The sequence below is a fragment of the Chinchilla lanigera genome, unplaced genomic scaffold (assembly GCF_000276665.1).
Source record: "Chinchilla lanigera isolate Chin_1 unplaced genomic scaffold, ChiLan1.0 scaffold00058, whole genome shotgun sequence".
In the NCBI taxonomy this organism is placed as follows: Eukaryota; Metazoa; Chordata; class Mammalia; order Rodentia; family Chinchillidae; genus Chinchilla; species Chinchilla lanigera.
In genome coordinates, this window is record NW_004955459.1 from 5,596,199 (window position 1) to 5,614,136 (window position 17,938).

Genomic DNA, 17,938 nt, shown 5'->3' on the forward strand with positions numbered 1-17,938 from the left:
TGAAGAAAGCTATAAACAAATTTAGTTTTCTCGCTGTCTTTCTTGAAAATAAACTATCTGATATTTCTAGTCATTTAACCAAACATCACCTCACTAGAAGTCGGATCTTTAAATATTTATCCTCGCAGGTACCACTTTCAATGAATTGCTTTTACGAAGTGGCAAATGTAAGCACAAATGGAAATTCTGCACCCTTACCAGTGATATTGCAGTATACGCGCAGGGGTCCCAGGGGCCCACTGCCATCGGAGTCCACGTAGAAGAACCCAGCTCTGTTCCCTTGATGCCTGTAGACCTCACAGGATTGCTCGTAGATGGCTGAAAAGACAGAAAGGCAGCAGAGAGGAAAGTTTGCTGGACTCTGCGTATCGCTCTGGAGGGATCAGTATCTCCTAATTATATTATTTAACGTTTTCCCTGTGCCTTTACAAATCAATGTTCCAATACTTGATAGAGTCACATCTTCTCTTTAGCTGAACTCACTGATGCTTCTAAACTCAGCTGTAATGTTACACCCTTCCCCAGTCTCCCTGACCTTTTCCATGCTTCTCCTTTTTGCTGATTTACATGCCCTTCCTCTCTGCCCCACAAATACTCAGCTAGGATCACGAATGTGCTATCCTGTCTCTGTGGAAGCTGTAAGAATAATGGTCATGTGTTATTTTACACTGTATCCCAGCATCTAATGGAGCTCCACACTTACAGCATGGGCTCAACGATATTTGAGTAACAAATTTAAAAAGTAATATATATACAAAAATTTGCCTTCTTACTAATTAAGTGTAAGGACACTACCTTATTTCTGGGTGGATACTCAAGCTTGTCTTAGTAACTAACACAGAGCATAATCGAGTTCAATCTATTTTCATGTAACAAATACTTACTAATTGCCTAATTCATCTCAACAGATGTGGATAAGACAACAGAACCACGGACAAGCCAGTGAATCGGTGCCCTGACAGCTCACAGCCTTGGCAACAATCACAGAGGTCTCTGGGTGACCAGATAAGGCAGGTGCAGGTATCCTGAAATAGGGGGCTTTCACTGATCTGTGGTTTGGAGAAAGCTGTAATTTTCACTAAATCATCATAAATGAATCTGGAGGAGCACAAAGGACGCATCCGTTGTTTTATTCATAAAGAAAATAAAATACCTGGAATTTCTGAAAAATTTTCACAATTCAGAGCAGCAGGTATACATGCAACTGTATCACCCACCCATGCTTAACATGCTTCCCTGGCTCTTAAAATTCTTCAAGATACAGTACTTGATCCTCACCTTCCCCAACTCCTGCCTTTTATGACAAATACCCCATCCCAGGAATGTGACGGTGTGGTTTATCATGATCAAGTATGAGGCTGGGAACCTCAAATAATTCATTACAGTAAAGTTCTGAAGTCAGGGAGGGTTGACTTTTTATAAATTAAAGTGAATTCAAGGTTATACTTGAATTCCTGGCAATTTCTCTCATTCCTGGACACTTCCTAAAGGAGGAGGTAAATGAATGTGTCACCATTTGTAGCTTATATATTGAGCTTAACATACACCTGATTTGTGTTTGCTGATATCAGGTTTGCTGAATATAATAACACACTTGTGACACAGGTGAAGGTCAACTCTTACCTGTGTGGTCCTTCCCAATTCCTCCTACAGTGACAACCACCCCGAAGGAGCTACTCTTGTCCTATAAACAGTAAACACTGCCCAGGCGAGCCTGTGGGAAGTTGCATAGTGGTTGAGAGTACAATCTTTACAATCAAACTGGGTAGTTTTGCAGGGTGGAGCTACCACTTATGACGTAGGGAAGCCTGGATAGGCTGCTTCCCCTGAGTTGGACACTCTCTTAGATGACTGTTATGAAGGACACTTCCTGGTATTCATGTTCTATTCATAGAGCCATGCTTTCCTCCTAAGTGAGCCGGGCTTATTCATTGCTCTAACATATAAACTGTGCAGCCAGGATAGATGTAATTTCCAATATTAGACTATAGAAAGACATGGGTGCTATCTCGCTCCTGCATCACTTCCCTTGGTAAAATTCAACAGCCACCCTAGACAGTGCTAATAGACCCATGTGGGCGAGCTTGGAAGCTACTGCAGTGTGACAGGAGTACAAGCAAAGGAAGATGCCCACAGGCAGGGCTGGAAATGACTGCAAGCAGACCAACCTCTATCTGCACTGCAGGAGAGAACAGCCCCACTAAAATGGTGCAGATCCAGAGAAGCTATGAAATGATGGGTATGCTTTCTACATGCTAAGTTTTGCAATAATCCACTGTAATAAATAGCTAATCACCTCTCAAAGCATTAAATTTCTCACCATGCTATTGATCTAAAAAGAACTACATCACACTGTACTTATAAAGCATCATGGTGATAACCTACTCATGGGACTTAAAAGTCACTTGGTAAATATGAACTATTATTACAATTATGCCATAGATCCATGCCATGCTATCTTTTCTTCTTCTTTTTTATTTTAAAGAGAAAAAACAATAACAAAGTAATGACAACAGAGACAAAAGAACACAAAAACAATAAAAACAATACAGAATTTCAAAACAAGACGATAGGAAATTAACAATGGTTGTTATATTACTTATTGTTGTCTTCAACAAAGTTACTCAGATTACCAGATATAAGAATGCAAGACTGTGATTTGCGATGAAAAGTGAAAAAAATCAAGTAAATCAAGTAAAGATGTAAAGAAGAAAAGGTTTGTTATGAAAATCAAGTAACTCCTACCTGCTTTCTCATAGTGATGATAACTTTGAAATTTTAGTTTATTATTTTGGAAATGACACTCTAAATAGTGTATCTATATAGTTATGTCTTAAAATTTTCATTTTAACTCATTGTGTGTTTTTTTTTTTTTTTCAGGTACTGGAAATCAAACTCACGACCTTGCGCTTGCCAGGCAGGCACTTTGCCACTGACCTAAATCCCCAGCTCCCCTCTCATCTGTCTCTAAACAGGCAAAACTGCATGAAGTTTCACTAATTCAACGCTAAATTCACTAACAAAGATCTCAACTGTCTCCTCAAATAATCATATTAAAATTAACCATAAATGAATACTTTTTGGGGTGAGAGAGAGAGAAAGAATGTGTACCTAAGGGAAAAGATAAAATTTAGAATTTTCTGAAAGTATTTTATTTTTAAGTTTGAAATCATGCAAACATTTTAGTGTTAAAAGTAAAATTATATGTAACAAAAAAAGTAATGCCAAATATTAAGAGGAAATGAAAAACATTAACTAGGAATTATTTCTATTGATATTGAGATTTCAGCATTTTAATAACTTTTTTGTCAGATCTACATTCTCAGGGTTTCAGCTAAGGGTTAGTTCAACAAAATAAAAGACATACACAAAATAAGCCACTCCAATTTTGATTTTAAAAAAACCTATCCATGACTATTCTGGATGTCAGCAACTTAGGCTGAGCTCAGCTGGGCAGTTTTTGGCCTAGTTCAGAGCACTTGCGAGGTCCGCTCCAGCATGTGCAGGCAGCAGCTGGCTCAGCAGGACTCCCTGGCAACAGAGTAGGTGGTTTGTTTTCAGCATGTGGTCGTGCACACTCCATCAGACGTACATGGTAAAGATCCCAGAGCAGCCAGTGGGCAACTGCTCAGCTTCTGACTGCATCAGGCTTGAGGGTGCTCCACTGACCAAAGCAAGTCATTGAGCCAGTCTCAGAACCCAAAGGGTTCAATGGAACAGAGCTCCAGAGAGGCATGGATAGTGTCAAAGTTTGGGTTCATGCAGCAGAATTACACTGTAAGGTGATCTGAATCTAAAGGAAACCTCTTTTTCATAAGCCATTGAGATTCTGGTGTCATTTATTTCTTTAGTTAGCCTACTGTTCAAAATACACTTGTTCCTTAAACTGGCTCAGTTAACAGGACAGCCATATGGACTAAGCCTGGTGATAAGCATTACTACTCAGAAACACAGGGAATGAGTTCATATATATATATATATATATATAGATAGACAGAGACAGAGAGAGACAGAGAGACAGAGAGAGACAGAGAGATACACACACACATGCATATAGATATATATCATATATATTTAATATGTTGTCCAAAAACAAAGTAGCTGGTAAGAAGTTACTCTGGTTCCATAACTGCTATAGTCTGGATCTTGAATCATCCCCCAAAGCCCCACATGTTAAAGGTTTTATCCTCAAGACAGCACTGTTGGGAAGTGAGGGAAACTTTGAGAGGGAGGCAGAGTGAAAGGCTTCGGGTTCTTGGAGGGGAACCTTTCAAGTGGACTGGGGAGCTCCAGTGCCATCGTCTTTCTCTTTCTTTCCAGCCATAGGGTAAGCTGCTTTGTTTGACACTGTGTGCCTGCATGCTGTGCTCTCTTGACACAGGCCCAAACAAAGAAGCCCATTGACCATGGACTGACACTTCCAAAAATGTAAAGCAAAATTTAAAAGTTAATAGTCTCAGCTTAGGTGTTATAATGACAGAAAGCTTACTAGCAGGCTCTCTTTCCTCTTTTTGGCAGTAGGAATATTTTATAAATCTGAAGTATCACTTATCTATGATTTGATTGCCCTAAACTATAAGATTACACGGGAAAAACAAAACAGTGTCTAGTATTCTGTAAATATGACCAATTATAATATTTTACTATCATCATGAACTTACAGGTTTAAAACATACCTAATATATTATATGGTTGTTTGACAAACAAGAAAAAGTAAGCTGTACACTAACAGGAAAACAACTAAAATAAATAAGATGACAGAAATCTTAAAATGCATTGAATAGCTTTATTTTTTAAAATATTTTATTGTTTAACTGTTACAGATAACAAGAAAAAGCTAATGATTATGTTACTGTCAACAAAAATAATTTTTACCATAAAAGATAAAGTATATAAAGTTCAAAAATTACATTAAGTTCATCAGTCTTATTCTAAGTGTAAATTATCAGTATAAACTCATTATTTCATTGTTTTAAATGATGTGATATCTTTCACATTTGGGTTAACGAAAGTTCCAGAACCCATTGGCTACACAGTGGCTTTTAAATATATCAGGGGACAAGTGCTTTATTGAGTCTGTGTCTGAGAAGGAAAATGCGAGAATGAGATTGGAATACATTGTCTTACCTGAAAACCAGAAAATTTACCAAAAATTGGAACCATGTAAAAATGACACAGCAACCAACTTGATATAACAATTAAGGCTTTAAAAAGGACAGTCCTTTCAATTATTAAATGTGTGCATTTGCTCCTATCTCTCATCTATCTATCAGCTACTCAGCTATTTCATCTCACTTCCTCTCTCTATCTCATATCTCCAATTCAATTCATCACCTCTAGAGTTTGTTAGTATATAAACTCATATTCTGGAAATTGGAAGGAATGCAGATCTTATTCTGCTTTTTTTGTGTTATCTGTGTTTGAGAGTGACCTAAAAGTTTATTAAAATATATAGAGAGAATAGCCAAAGCTAGAAAGTGCCAAAGGAATACAGTAGTACACTTTTACCTATCTGCAGAGGATACACGCAAAAATTTGAATGGATGCCTGAAACCGTAGACAGTACTGAGCCCTGTTCACACAAAGAATTCACCTGTGCTTACACACCTAAGATAAATTTAATTTATAGATTGGGCACAATCAAAGATTACAAAACTAACTGGTAATGAAATGTCATTATATAATTTTCACAATATATTTTAAAGACATCATGGAAAGACAAGTAGAAAAATTAAAAATAAATTTTCCAAGGTCACATTAAAGATATTTTTAGTTTTTGTTGCACATGTAGTTAGGTTTGAAATGATGAAAAGGCTCTCTCCGTTGAAGAATTATATACAATAAATACACTGTATTTGTAGTGAAATTGTAGGCACAGTACTTATTTTGAAATTGCTCCATGAAAATAAGGTAGGATATTAGAAACAAAAGTGACAGGACATTGATAGCTGTTCTCCCTGGGTGAAGGGCACAGCAGGGACAATTATACAATTCTATATTTTGTAAATTTGTTAATGTCACTAAGAATATTTTTAAATATTTAAGCATTTCAGATATTCTGGGGGTTTCAGTGTCTTTTTAAAATTATTCTCTGAGTTCTTCTGTCCTACCGATCGTGATCTGTCCACAGTTGCTTCCCCACGACACCCCTCTCCGTTGCACAGGGCGCAGCACCCATTGACAGCAACCTCTTCATCCTCTGGTTCCCCTGAGACTCAGCACCTCGTTCAATGTGTAGGAGTCCACTCTCGCTTAATTGCAGAGCAGCGTTCCACAGTTTGTTAAATCATGAACTCACTGAAGAAGACCTGGGTTATTTCTAGTTTTAGCGTATTACAGTTGTAGCATTTTAAAAGTCTAGTATTTTTTTTCTTTGACTATACTCTTTGCAATCAGACAAGTTTTATGTAACACATCTGAGAATATTGATCAGATTATAGTTTCTAAGACAGTTTCTTTTTTAGGTAAAGACAGTGTCCTCCAAATTTTATGAGATTGTTTATTGGCTTTATTTATTTTTGTGTGTGTGTATTTCTTTTTATTTTTGGAGCTTCCCCCTCATCTTCCCTGTTTCCTCCTTCTCCCCTTCTTTGTCTCTATATCATATTTCATATGATCCTCTTCTCTGGAATATCAAGATATCTTTTGTAGTTTTATATTTATCTAACAGTGATTCTTGAAATATTGACTGGCAGCTCTCAGTTAAGTGTCTGTGGTTTTGCCTTCAAGGACTTTAATACAGGGTTAAATCATTTAGTATATTTCTGGGTAACTTTTAGAGAAGTTGAATGTAACTGGCTATATTCAAACCTCAAATTATTCTAAGAAGTGTACTATTTTCATCTGTGTCCTACACTGCTTGTTTAACATATTATATACCAGGCTGTGAAAATTTTGTATATGATGAAGGCAGCAACTCAGCTCAGTAGAAAAAAATAGGACTATTTAATAAATAATATTAAGATCATTGTGAAGCCATATAGGAAAAACAAAGGTGGATCTATTCCTCATGTTGTAGACCAGAATTACAGACGTAAATCTTAAAAAGTAAAATATATATTTCTGTATGAGAGAAAAGCAAGATGGGATTTCTTCATACCCTAGAAATGGCAAAATTCCAAACATAATAAAAGAAAACAGATACTTACTAATTACTTTACTTTACACAAACACTTTATTACTTATACTAAAATGAATAAGAAAGAAGATAATCATTTAAAATCAGGAAACCTGTGTGTCTGCGAGGTTTCCAAATCATAGAAAAGCTAAACACTGAATGAAGAAATACCTAGCAAAGTTACTGATACATTTATAGGTTGATACAGAAATACTACTTCTACTTATTTAGCACAAGAAACTGTGGGAGAAAAAGTGAAAAGAAAAAAACAAAGAAAGAAAACACATGAAGATTTCTCCACAGTATCATTTGCACTAATGAAGAAGAGGAGTCCCCTGGAGTGCCCACTCATAGAATAGGGTAAGGTGCACCAGCACGGTAGGGTGCAGCACATCTTTGAAAAGCAGGGAAGCATGACTGCACATAAATCACAGCAAAAATATGTGGTTATTAAAAATAGAGAAGTGGAGAATAGAAGGTATAATATGGAAATATTTACCAAGCAATGAGTTTTTATTTACTTATATTTTGAAAAAATATTATTTATAAAGAACAGTTACATACAGGGTGAGGGAAGGGATGAGAAGGTAGGAATATTAGCAAGACTTGCTTAAATGTGGTTTGTTTTCCTGGTCTTACTTTGGAAGCATGTAGACATTTTATATAATCCTACATAATCCTATATTTATCATTCTTTAAGAATAGGTCCTATTAAGCTGCAAATTCCTAGAATGCAGAGATTTTTCTCTAAATCTAAGGGGGCATATTTTAAAAATAGCTGAAAATCACCATGATCGCTCAAAGTTGAATTGAAAAAAACACAAAAGATTCCATGGTGATTTTCTTTGTTTTCTGCAATACTAGTAGAGTTCAAGCCAAAGGGACTTCCATCAGCTGTTTATGAAATGACCTGATATATCAGCCTGAAGCCCTAAACCAGCTCTAGAGGTCCTTTCTAGGGCACTCATGACATCTTCTATGGGGAAGAAGATGTGAACATGAAAAAAAAGAACAAAAACAAAGCTGTGTATCAATGCCAAGAAGTGTTTTCATTTAGAAATGCAAAAAGTAAACCTAGTGCTACATTTGAAACTCTAATATTAGCAGGACATGCAAAGCTGTGTGTTCTCCAATGAAAAGGACAATGGTAGACACACCAGAACTCTGCAGAATAGATTTTACATTAATCGGGACAGATGGATAATGTAGCTGGACAGAGCAGATGGATTAATGTTTTCATATTTGAGGAAAATAGTCTGAATATAGTTCTGGCAGCTAATTTATTGTCTAAGGTGCAATTTTAAATGTCTTTGTGATGCTCACTCTCGTTAAAGATAATGATAGTATTCAGACAGCAAAATAGTTTTATTTAGACCTCACCTTTTCAAGTACCAAGGTCAGGGCTGTAGTTTTTCTGCTCCACCATTTATATTCTTATTGCAAAACTATAGAAACAGACAAGAAACTTAGTACATACTTTAAGACTTTAAAAATGTTCCAATCTTATTTCTTTTCCTGCTCCCCATGTCTTCAGCGATATAATATTTATCACATGATTACAATTAGTTACAGATCTACATACACAGCCTACAGACATAAATAAGATCAAATTAATTCTAGTAATTAAGTAAATGCTTGGGAAGCATTTTGCATTTAGCAGCCATTTATTTAATTAAGTTTATCAAATCCCTTGTGCAGTAGGTTTGAAGGACTTTGCCCTGGCCTTATTTCAGTGAAGAAAAGAAAAAAATATGTTAAAACTAATGGGACTGCTGAAATTAGTTCAAAAAATGTGTCAGGGGATTAAATTAGAAAATAGATCTTTTGATGTCCCTGGTTGCTCATAGCTGGTACAGGCTGAAAATTGACAAAGGTTCTGTAACATTTTCCCGAATGAAAAGAGGTTAGTGGAAATGGAACTAGATTAGTAGCAGCTAGGTATTAAAGGTGGGAAATGAGGGAGGTAGGTGGGGCTGGGGGTTTGCACCTGGTGTTGGTGGTAATTACACAACAGGCCAGCCAGCTGTCATCTGACTCAGGGGAAAAGCAAGGGACTATTCTTACTTCTTCCTTCATCTCCCTCAGACCTTGCAACTGTATTTCATGTTCATCTTAGAAATTACAGCTTATTCCATTCATGATTGAATGCAGCAAAGATTACTAAATTACATGGAGAAACTGTCTAATATTCCTGTTGCTTATTATGTCATATTGAATGCAATCCAGAAACTAATTTGTAAATCTTTTTAATCTATGTGTTATACTGAAAACATAAATCTGTAAGCATACTTAATATAAAGGTTTTAAATAATCCACACCCAAAATAAGCCTATTGAGGGTACGGCAGCAAAGCTGTAGGTAAGTTGAGGCATGGGCTAGCATGCACCTCAGTGGACAAACACAGCTTCAAAGGCAGTGAGGTGGGAATAGGGACCACAGTAATTGGCATCACTCTGAGCTTGTGATAGACTTGCACATTCTGTGCACACCAATTTGTCCTACTGGATCAGAATCTCTGGGGACAGGGCTCTGGGAGATATTTTACATCCCCAGATCATTCTTTCTCATGTAAAATTTTATTATAAAATAAACCAAAAGGAAAAACCTGCAAAATCCCACTTCCAAAATGGTGGCAGATATCATGAAACTTTACTTTCATGTTCTGCTTACTGAAAACTTCTGGTAAAATTAATAATTTCAGCTTTCCTCAGAATGCTATCCATGCAGTGTTTTCCCCTCTTTTGCTTTATGTACTGATCTTCATCTTCCTGTTAGGGAAGCAGCTATCACCTAACTGTGCAAGTAGTGAAGATTCCCCAGTTCATCTTTTGAATGGCCCTCCTTGTGGCAAATCATTTTGCCCCCTGATACACTTTGAAATATGATCTTTTGAGGCTGATAGCTCTGAGTGCAAGGACCACTGACCGTGTATGGACATAAGTTTCTGAGATGTTCTAAAGCCAGAGTAGAATTAGACAAGCAGGGCAGTGCAAGGAACCACAAATATGGTGCTTCATATGAATTCTTATTAGCTGAAGGCAATTAAGAAATAGATGCAGAAAAACTGTCTGTCCCAACTCTGTTTATCTTAAATCAGGATATACATTTGTAAGGGTAAAAACTCCCCAATTCGCTACCAGGAAGGGCAGAACTTATCACTAGGAGCAACTCTCATCAGCACAGATGTGGACCATGAGCAATCCACAGACATCCCTCTCTCCACTATCTCTTTTCATGTGTTTACATTTTCACAGTTTATCACCCCTGGAAGCCCAACACAAGTCTCCATATTATCATTTTTCTAAAACATTTTTTTCCTTTGTTATAGATCCTACAGAAGCTGGAGGGATAAGTCAATGCTCTGCATTATCTTTCATTTAGTTTCTTTTCTTCCAAATGATGCACACAGCAGGTATTAATACACTTGTTCATTTTCTTTCTGTTAGTCTGTTGTTCTGTTGCAGGAATGTGTGTAAGCTATGAATTTATGGGGGTTGTGGAGACAGTAAATTTCCTGGCTCACCTCAGGAGGACAGGTGAGAAGAGGGTGGCAATAATCTCTCCCAAGTGAGAATGAAGAGCTGACCCAACACCAGGCAATGGTAGTGGGTGTTCTTAATTGATTTATTTTTGAAGTACTGGGGCTTTTACCCATGCTCTTTACAGTGAACTGCATACTCGCCCCATTTTAAAAATTTTTGTTTTGAGACAAGTTCTCACTATGTCACTCCATATCCCAGGCAGGCCTGGGACTTGTGCCACTTCTGACTCAGCACCCTGTGGTGCTGGGGTTGCAGGCCTGTGCTACTACACCTTGCTTGTTGGTCTTTTCTAAAAGAGCTCAGGCCAGGGGCATGAATAGTCCAGCCACACAGGAGGTTGAGGATTGAATCACTTGGTCTCAGGAGTCCGAGAACAATCTTGGCAACATAGCAAGATCCCTGTCTCTCAAAAGAAAATGAAGAAATAAGCAAGGCCTGAACATGGTCATCAACATTAGAATACACACCATAATTTGAAGGTAACTCTTATGCAGCTCTTCTAGCACTTCATATTCCTGTGTATTTCATGTGGAAAGAATTAGACATCAAGGAAATATAGGACAAACTATTATTTTCTTCTAAGTAAAATATATTTTCAAGTTATTGCAATGCTACGATATGAACGATGCCTTAACTTTATATATGGTGGTCACCCCAACATTCATTTCAAATTACACACAGATCTTATAAAATTTGAGGCCACTCTATAGCAGGATATCAGAAAGGAAGAGTGGAAACCCATTGGGAACAAGGAGATGATGATGCGGCAGATCAACTTTAACACTACGTGGAGTTCAAGAGGATCTCATCGTAATTTCCATCTGATACAAAGGTCAGCTTTGGACACTATAGTTAGCATTTGCTATAATTGTTACAATTAATACCGTCCTTCTTACTTTGGTCACAACTTTCATAAATTCTCTGGAAAGATCTCCTCTGTAATTAAAAAATAAAAAAGCCCAAAGAGTAAGAAAAGAAAAATAAGTAAATTTGTCAACAGAACAGGGCTCTGACTGTTCTGAACCCATCAGTCAACAGAAATAGTCCCTATCTCAGGCACAGTACAATCTACCCACCCTATACTTCACCAACCAAAGTGCATATTTAATGTAATTTTCAGAGACTTATTTCAGTATCAGGATCTCCAACAAGCATCAGCACATATTCTAGGGTTCCCAGTCATCAGCTTCCAGAACACCTCTGCCCTCAGCCTTGGGTGCTCTCCAGGGTTCCACAAGGGCCTGGCCATATAACTGTGACTTCAGTGCTGTTCCCAGCAGCAGCAGCAACAGCAACAAAAACTTTCAGATTGCTGTAGTTTTTAACCATTTTAAAGTTTGATTTTTTAGTTGGTATACAATGCCATTCTTGGTGGCCACAATGCAATGCTTCAGTGTTACGATATTTAACTCTTGGCAATTACTGCCATAGATACAGTTATTCATTCTTACATTTCCTTCAGGTCTTGACTTGATAACATCATTTCACCCACCCTTAAACTGGAAGGAGAAAAGGTAGGGTCCAAATAAGAAGTAACTCTTATGGAAACCTGTTATGGTTTGTGTCTGCACATCTCTACAAATCCTCATGCAGTCATCGGGCAGGCTTCTAGATTTTTGATTGATCCATAGTCCAATGCTGGGATTATGGGTGTGAGTGCTACACCTGCCCTTGGGTGGGTAGTTTGCATATAATGTAAGGGAGGGAAAGAGGCTTGCCTTCTGCTGCTTCCCCATTTTGCTCTTGTTGCTTTTGTTGTCTTTTACCGTCATGCACTGTGGCCCTCTGCCATGTGCCACTTTGTCTTGGAGCCAGCCAAGTATGGACTGAAACCTCCACGAACTGTGAGCCAAATAAACCTTTCCTTCCTTAATTCTGAGCATCAGGTATTTTGTTCCAGCAATGAGAGAAAAGTAACCAAGGCAAAACCTGAAGGGGATGATGTTATTTTACTGTGCATTTTAAAGATAAAATCAAAATCAATCAATCAATCAATCAATCAAATAAAAGCAACCAACCCTGAAACTCAGAAAGTTAAAAGTACATGCCCTGCTCTCAGGCCAGTGTCTGCTCTCTGGCTGGCCTGACTTTGTCTGAGCTGGCCTGGCATAAACTCACCAGGACTCAGTGACCCTGAGTCCAGTCACCCTTGCCATCTTACATGGAACAAAATCTCACTAATGCAGAAGACTTGAATGTTGGGAACAAATCTTATGATCAGTACTAATTGCTCATTGACTCATGCAACTATAAAGCAGGCGCTAAAGATAAAACGATACAGCTCACTCAGTCATCCACAGCTCCACTATTAAAGTTACCACATGGTGAGCAGGGATTCAGTAAAGATTTTCAAACTCTTTTCCCCAGGATAGATAGAATGAGAAGCCTGGCCACACCCACCCTCTCACAGCTCCTTCCAGACTGCACCCCAGCCCTCCTTCCCATCACAGACCCTCATCAAGCTGTGCCTTTGCAAACAGACCTGCACTGTTTCTGACTGGACCCATTTGGTTCCCAAGTGTACTCCTGACTTCACAGCCATGTGCTAGTGACCTTGGGAGGGGAGTTCATGAGCTGTAGTTTAAAAGAGAGAAGAACTTAATCTCAGAAGCTTCCAATTAAAATTCCAGATTTGCTACTTATGAATTTTATAATCTTGGCCTTATTATTTTAAGTTTAAGCTTCCTTATAAAGAGATGCTGCCAGAACTAACTCAGAAGGTTTGAAGTGAATTTGTAAGCAAACCCCACAGTAAATATTCAAAAACAGTTGTGATCCTCCTTTTTGTCGTTCATGGAAATGTTACTCTACTCCACATGTACTCAAAAAGTGTTGGTTTTGCTGGGTGTGGTGTTGCATGTCTGTAATCTCAGCCCTCAGGAGACTGAGAAAGGCATATCACTTGAGTTCAAGTGCACCCAGCCTAGGGTGCACAGTGAGTTCAAGGCCAGCCTGGACTACATAGCAAAACCCTGTCTCAAAATCAACTGACAAAAAGTGTTGGTTGTGAACCATTCAGTTCAGAATATAACAGCCAGCACCTAGGGTGAAGCAACATCAGAGGCTTCTATCCAACACAATCAATGCCTGTTGTCTGTCTTCCTGACTTATAAGTATCTTTCCTATACCACAGGCTGTGAGAGCTACATATGGCTCATGTTCTGCTATTAGTAGTAGCCACTGTTTTTCAGGGATGCTAAAAAGATCAACAAAGAATTTCTGTTACCAAACAGAATAGTAGTATGACTTGATGTGTGATGCGGACATGTTGCAAGTCTGCTTTACATGTGTTACAAGAGCAGCTGACAGGCACTCATTATGTGAAGTTTGATATGGGATGGAAAAGCTAAGTGCAGATATTCCAAGCAGGTGAGCAATCATGCAGCCTTCCTGACAGAGCTGATGGACAGTGGGGAAGCTCAGAAGGACAACAGGATGTGTGTGAGTTACTAAGAGTGGTTTAGTTCTGCTTAAGCAGAAATAAGGTGGGACTGTGCCCTACTTCCAGACATGGCCCTTGGAAGCTGTGCATCTGCTCCTCACTGTCCTGCCCTGTACAGGTGCACAGAGCTTCCCAAGGGGGGAAGCAGTTGATGAGTAGAGGCTGACCGATCCCTGCACAGCTTTATGGATCAGCCACGTGATGTGGGCAAGGAAAAACAACTTTTATTTGCTAAGCCACTAAGATCTGGAGATTGTCTGCCACTTTAGGTAGCCTATATTTCCCAATACATGTGCTCCTTAGATTTAAGCTCAGCAACTGGGAGATTTCTGAGGGGAAAGCCTGGTACCAAACATTCCTATTCACAGATCCTGCAAATGTGCTCACTCAACAGTAGAGTTTTCCTCTAAACCACCGCAGCTAGTACATGGTGCATCTGTGACTCCAATGTGGATTTTCTGAATTCAAACTCCTTGGTCTCTCCTCCAAATAGCCAACAGAAATAAAAGCTCAAGAAACAGTTATATTGTGATCATATATTATTACAACTGCTTCAACTAGACAGAATCATAAGAAAAATCCTAGTGAAAGTTCTTTGAAGCTATCCTTGAAAATAATTATGCAGTCCATATTTTGCCATGAAACTGTCTGTCTCTATTTTACTGTCATTGGTAAGAGTCCAGGTTCTTCTATACAGAGGCCATAGTAGTAGCATAAATTAATATTTTAGTATTTGCATATCATGAAAAATGCATCCTCCTGTATGAGTTGGTAAAAGTCTATTTTTTAAACTTTGAAGAAAGATACTTCAAAATAAAAATCTGTGCTTTTAGTATGTGCAATCCACATAATATTTAGCAAGAAGAAATCAAGCAACTTCCTCTGAGCCACATTTCAGGGAAGATAGCAATTTTTGTTACCCAGAATGCCTCATATTTTTGCAACATCTCATACCCATATCTGAACTGAATTCAAAGCTTTCAGCCCCATTTTTGTTATAAATTCATGTCATTATACCAAGATTTAAATAATACTATTAGCAGTGATCATGACTACCACGTAGGAAATTGTAGTAATTCTCTATGGGGTACAAGTGACTTTTTCATAAAGTTAATGAAGGTGGAGCTTCAGGATTTCCCTGAAAACCCTAAATTGTGTCTGAGCTGTGTGTGTATGTGGTTATGTATTTCTGTAAGTTGTATATTTCTGTGGAAGCTCAACTGGCAGACTAGACTGTTAGGAAATCTATGTGCATCGGTAGATGCGGGATTTAACATGATGTGATATTGGAAGCAGGTGAAGGGCACTTCCCAAGGCCCCTATCTCTGTACTGAATTCAGAAGTGTGAAATACACAGTGGGAAAACAGGACAGACCTCAGGTTAGGGAGCAAGGACAAGTGTGCACCCACAAGCATGCTAAGGAGCCCAGGAAGACAGGCAGAAGCCCATGTTTCTGTTGTTGACTGTAGTGGAGTGAAATCCTGCCAAAGTCAAGGTTGTTTATCACCTAACTGAATGCACAGAACTGGCCCAGGAGCTACAGAAGCTGAAGCAGCATTAGATGGAAGAGCAGTGATTCTGAGGTTAGCCTGTCGCCCGTCACCAGCGAAGTGAGCCATCAGTCCAGCAACAGTGTGTGTGAACTGCCAAAGGCTGCCGTCTGCCTTGGTAAATGCCAACCAGTATCTGTCTTTCTGTGATCTCAACGAGAAACGCTCTGGGAAGGAAACTGTGGGGGCTACATTTCAGTTCAAACTGAACTCAATCTCTACTAGTACCGCAAAACAAAAAGAGAAATGAAACAAAGGAAAGTCACCATCTAGGGTAACTCCTGAGTGATCTCCATGAGCCCCTTCTCCTGCTGCTGCCCATGCAAATTCATGCAGCTCCATAAAAGTAAAGTTCCCTACAGCATCTACAGCACCCAGCGCTGCAGGCTTGTAGGTTGTGGGGGAGAAGGGAGATTCTAAATGCGTAGTCAAAGGTTAGTCTGAGAGCATTCTTCTAAACCTCATTTCTACTTTATGAAAATGGACAGATTGTCCTAATCTTAACCACAGTGATAAAAGGCTTGGTGGTACCACCAAACTAAGCTGTGAAGCTGAAAGAAAAAAATACTTTTCAAAAACACTAATATGACTTAGAGGAAGTGATGGGTCAACCTTATTAGAGGAAACACATTTAATCTATGTATGTTTGTTTGGTCCAAATTCATTATATAAGGAGGTAACAAAATTATTCAAAAGATATAAGGACATTGAAACTTTATAAAACTTTATAAAAATTGTGTCAGAAAGCTAATAAGAATATTTTAGTTTATTTAAAATTTCAAAACCTATGAGATTTGTGTATTGTTCAAACATATTAGTCATTTTTCATGACTTACTTTTTCATTCTAAAATTATTTTGAAAGCTAAGGAGGGGGCACATGACTAAAGTCCTAGTTTCTCAGAAGGCTGAGGGAGGAAGATCATTTGATTTTAGGAGTTTGAGGACAAAAGAAGGCATATATGTATGTAGTAACAATATAATATATATTATATATAATATTTCTATGTATTATTTCTAATAGTATTATAGTATATATATTGTTTTTAATATAAATTAGAAAAAAATTGACAAAAACCATCAAGGTGTATGTTCTGAGACCTGAGCACACAGACACTGAGCACAGGAGAGGATTCCTACACTGGCAAGGTCTTGGTGCAGAGCCACTCTTCACAGGGCTCTGTCTGAGCTGCTCTCCCAAACAAGTAGGAGCCTGCACTCTTGACTTCGGTTTTGTTTTACATCCAAGGATCTTTATCTTTCCCTGTGGCCTTCAGACTATAGATTGACATTTTTGTTCTTCCTCTTACCCTGGTCAGAAACCTTGAGTGAGATCTCTCCTTGTGAAATGCTCAGAAATGGACGACTCGGCAGGAGAAATCAGCCTGCTTCATCGCTCCAAATGGTGGATGCTGGAGTAGGCACAGCCAGGTAAGCAGGAGTCACTCACACTAGAGCGAGGCAAGATGCTTTGTGTCCCCTTCTAGCACCTGCATCCTGGGCACATGCCAGCAAACCCCAGGGAAGAGTCAGGGTCAAGGCCTTCTGAGTCTAAGAAAAAACATTCTCATTCTTGCCAGTGTGCAGCTCTCTAGCACTAGATTTACAGTGTGGCTTCAGTTTACTGCATACAGACCACTTGTATATCAGACTTTCAAAATTAATTCTAAGGAATACTTTAGACAGAGAGAAATCGTATCACGTGTTTTAATAAGTAAACTTCTACTCTAAGCCACTGCTCCCTCATTTATAAACATCTCAGCTTAAAAAAGTTCTTTCTCAGGCTGGAGAATGGGCTCCCTGTAACACTATTTATACAAACACATGACCATCCTCGCTGAAGAAGGTGACATCTGGTGCAATGAAGAGAGCTTTTGTTTTCCCAGAGATCCATTATGTGCCGATATAACAGTTATTTCCTTTCCTCTGTGGTCTGGGACCAGGTTGGGCACTGTCTCACATTCCTCCTTATTAAGGCTGCATTTGGGGAAATTGTTTCACCTCTCTAGACCTGCCACTTCTTGGAGCATCCTTGACTGATCATTACCTGTGTCCTTTCCCTTCTCTATTCAATATCAACCTCCTAAAAACTTCCATAGGAAGTTACCCAATTTTTGCTCGAATTCTCAGACATTCTTTCTCAGTCACTGCTGCCTGAACTCTACCTAACCTCCCCCAATATTCGACAGTGCTTAATGAGATTGTTTTATGTTGTCATGCTAGAAAATTGAAAATTAAAGAGCTTTGATTTCTTAGTCAAGGAATCACATAAGGGAATCTGTGCGCTC

The 17,938-nt window shown here is 38.6% G+C and overlaps 1 protein-coding gene across 1 annotated transcript in view; it reads right to left on the minus strand.

Annotated features, from left to right (window-relative positions):
* The window catches only part of Cntnap5 (contactin associated protein-like 5), an 809,758-nt gene that overhangs the window by 283,605 nt on the left and 508,215 nt on the right, over positions 1-17,938 (minus strand). The window contains exon 12 of the mRNA XM_013521091.1: positions 199-318. Coding sequence (XP_013376545.1) covers positions 199-318 — 120 coding nt within the window. The remainder of the gene's footprint in view (positions 1-198; positions 319-17,938) is intronic.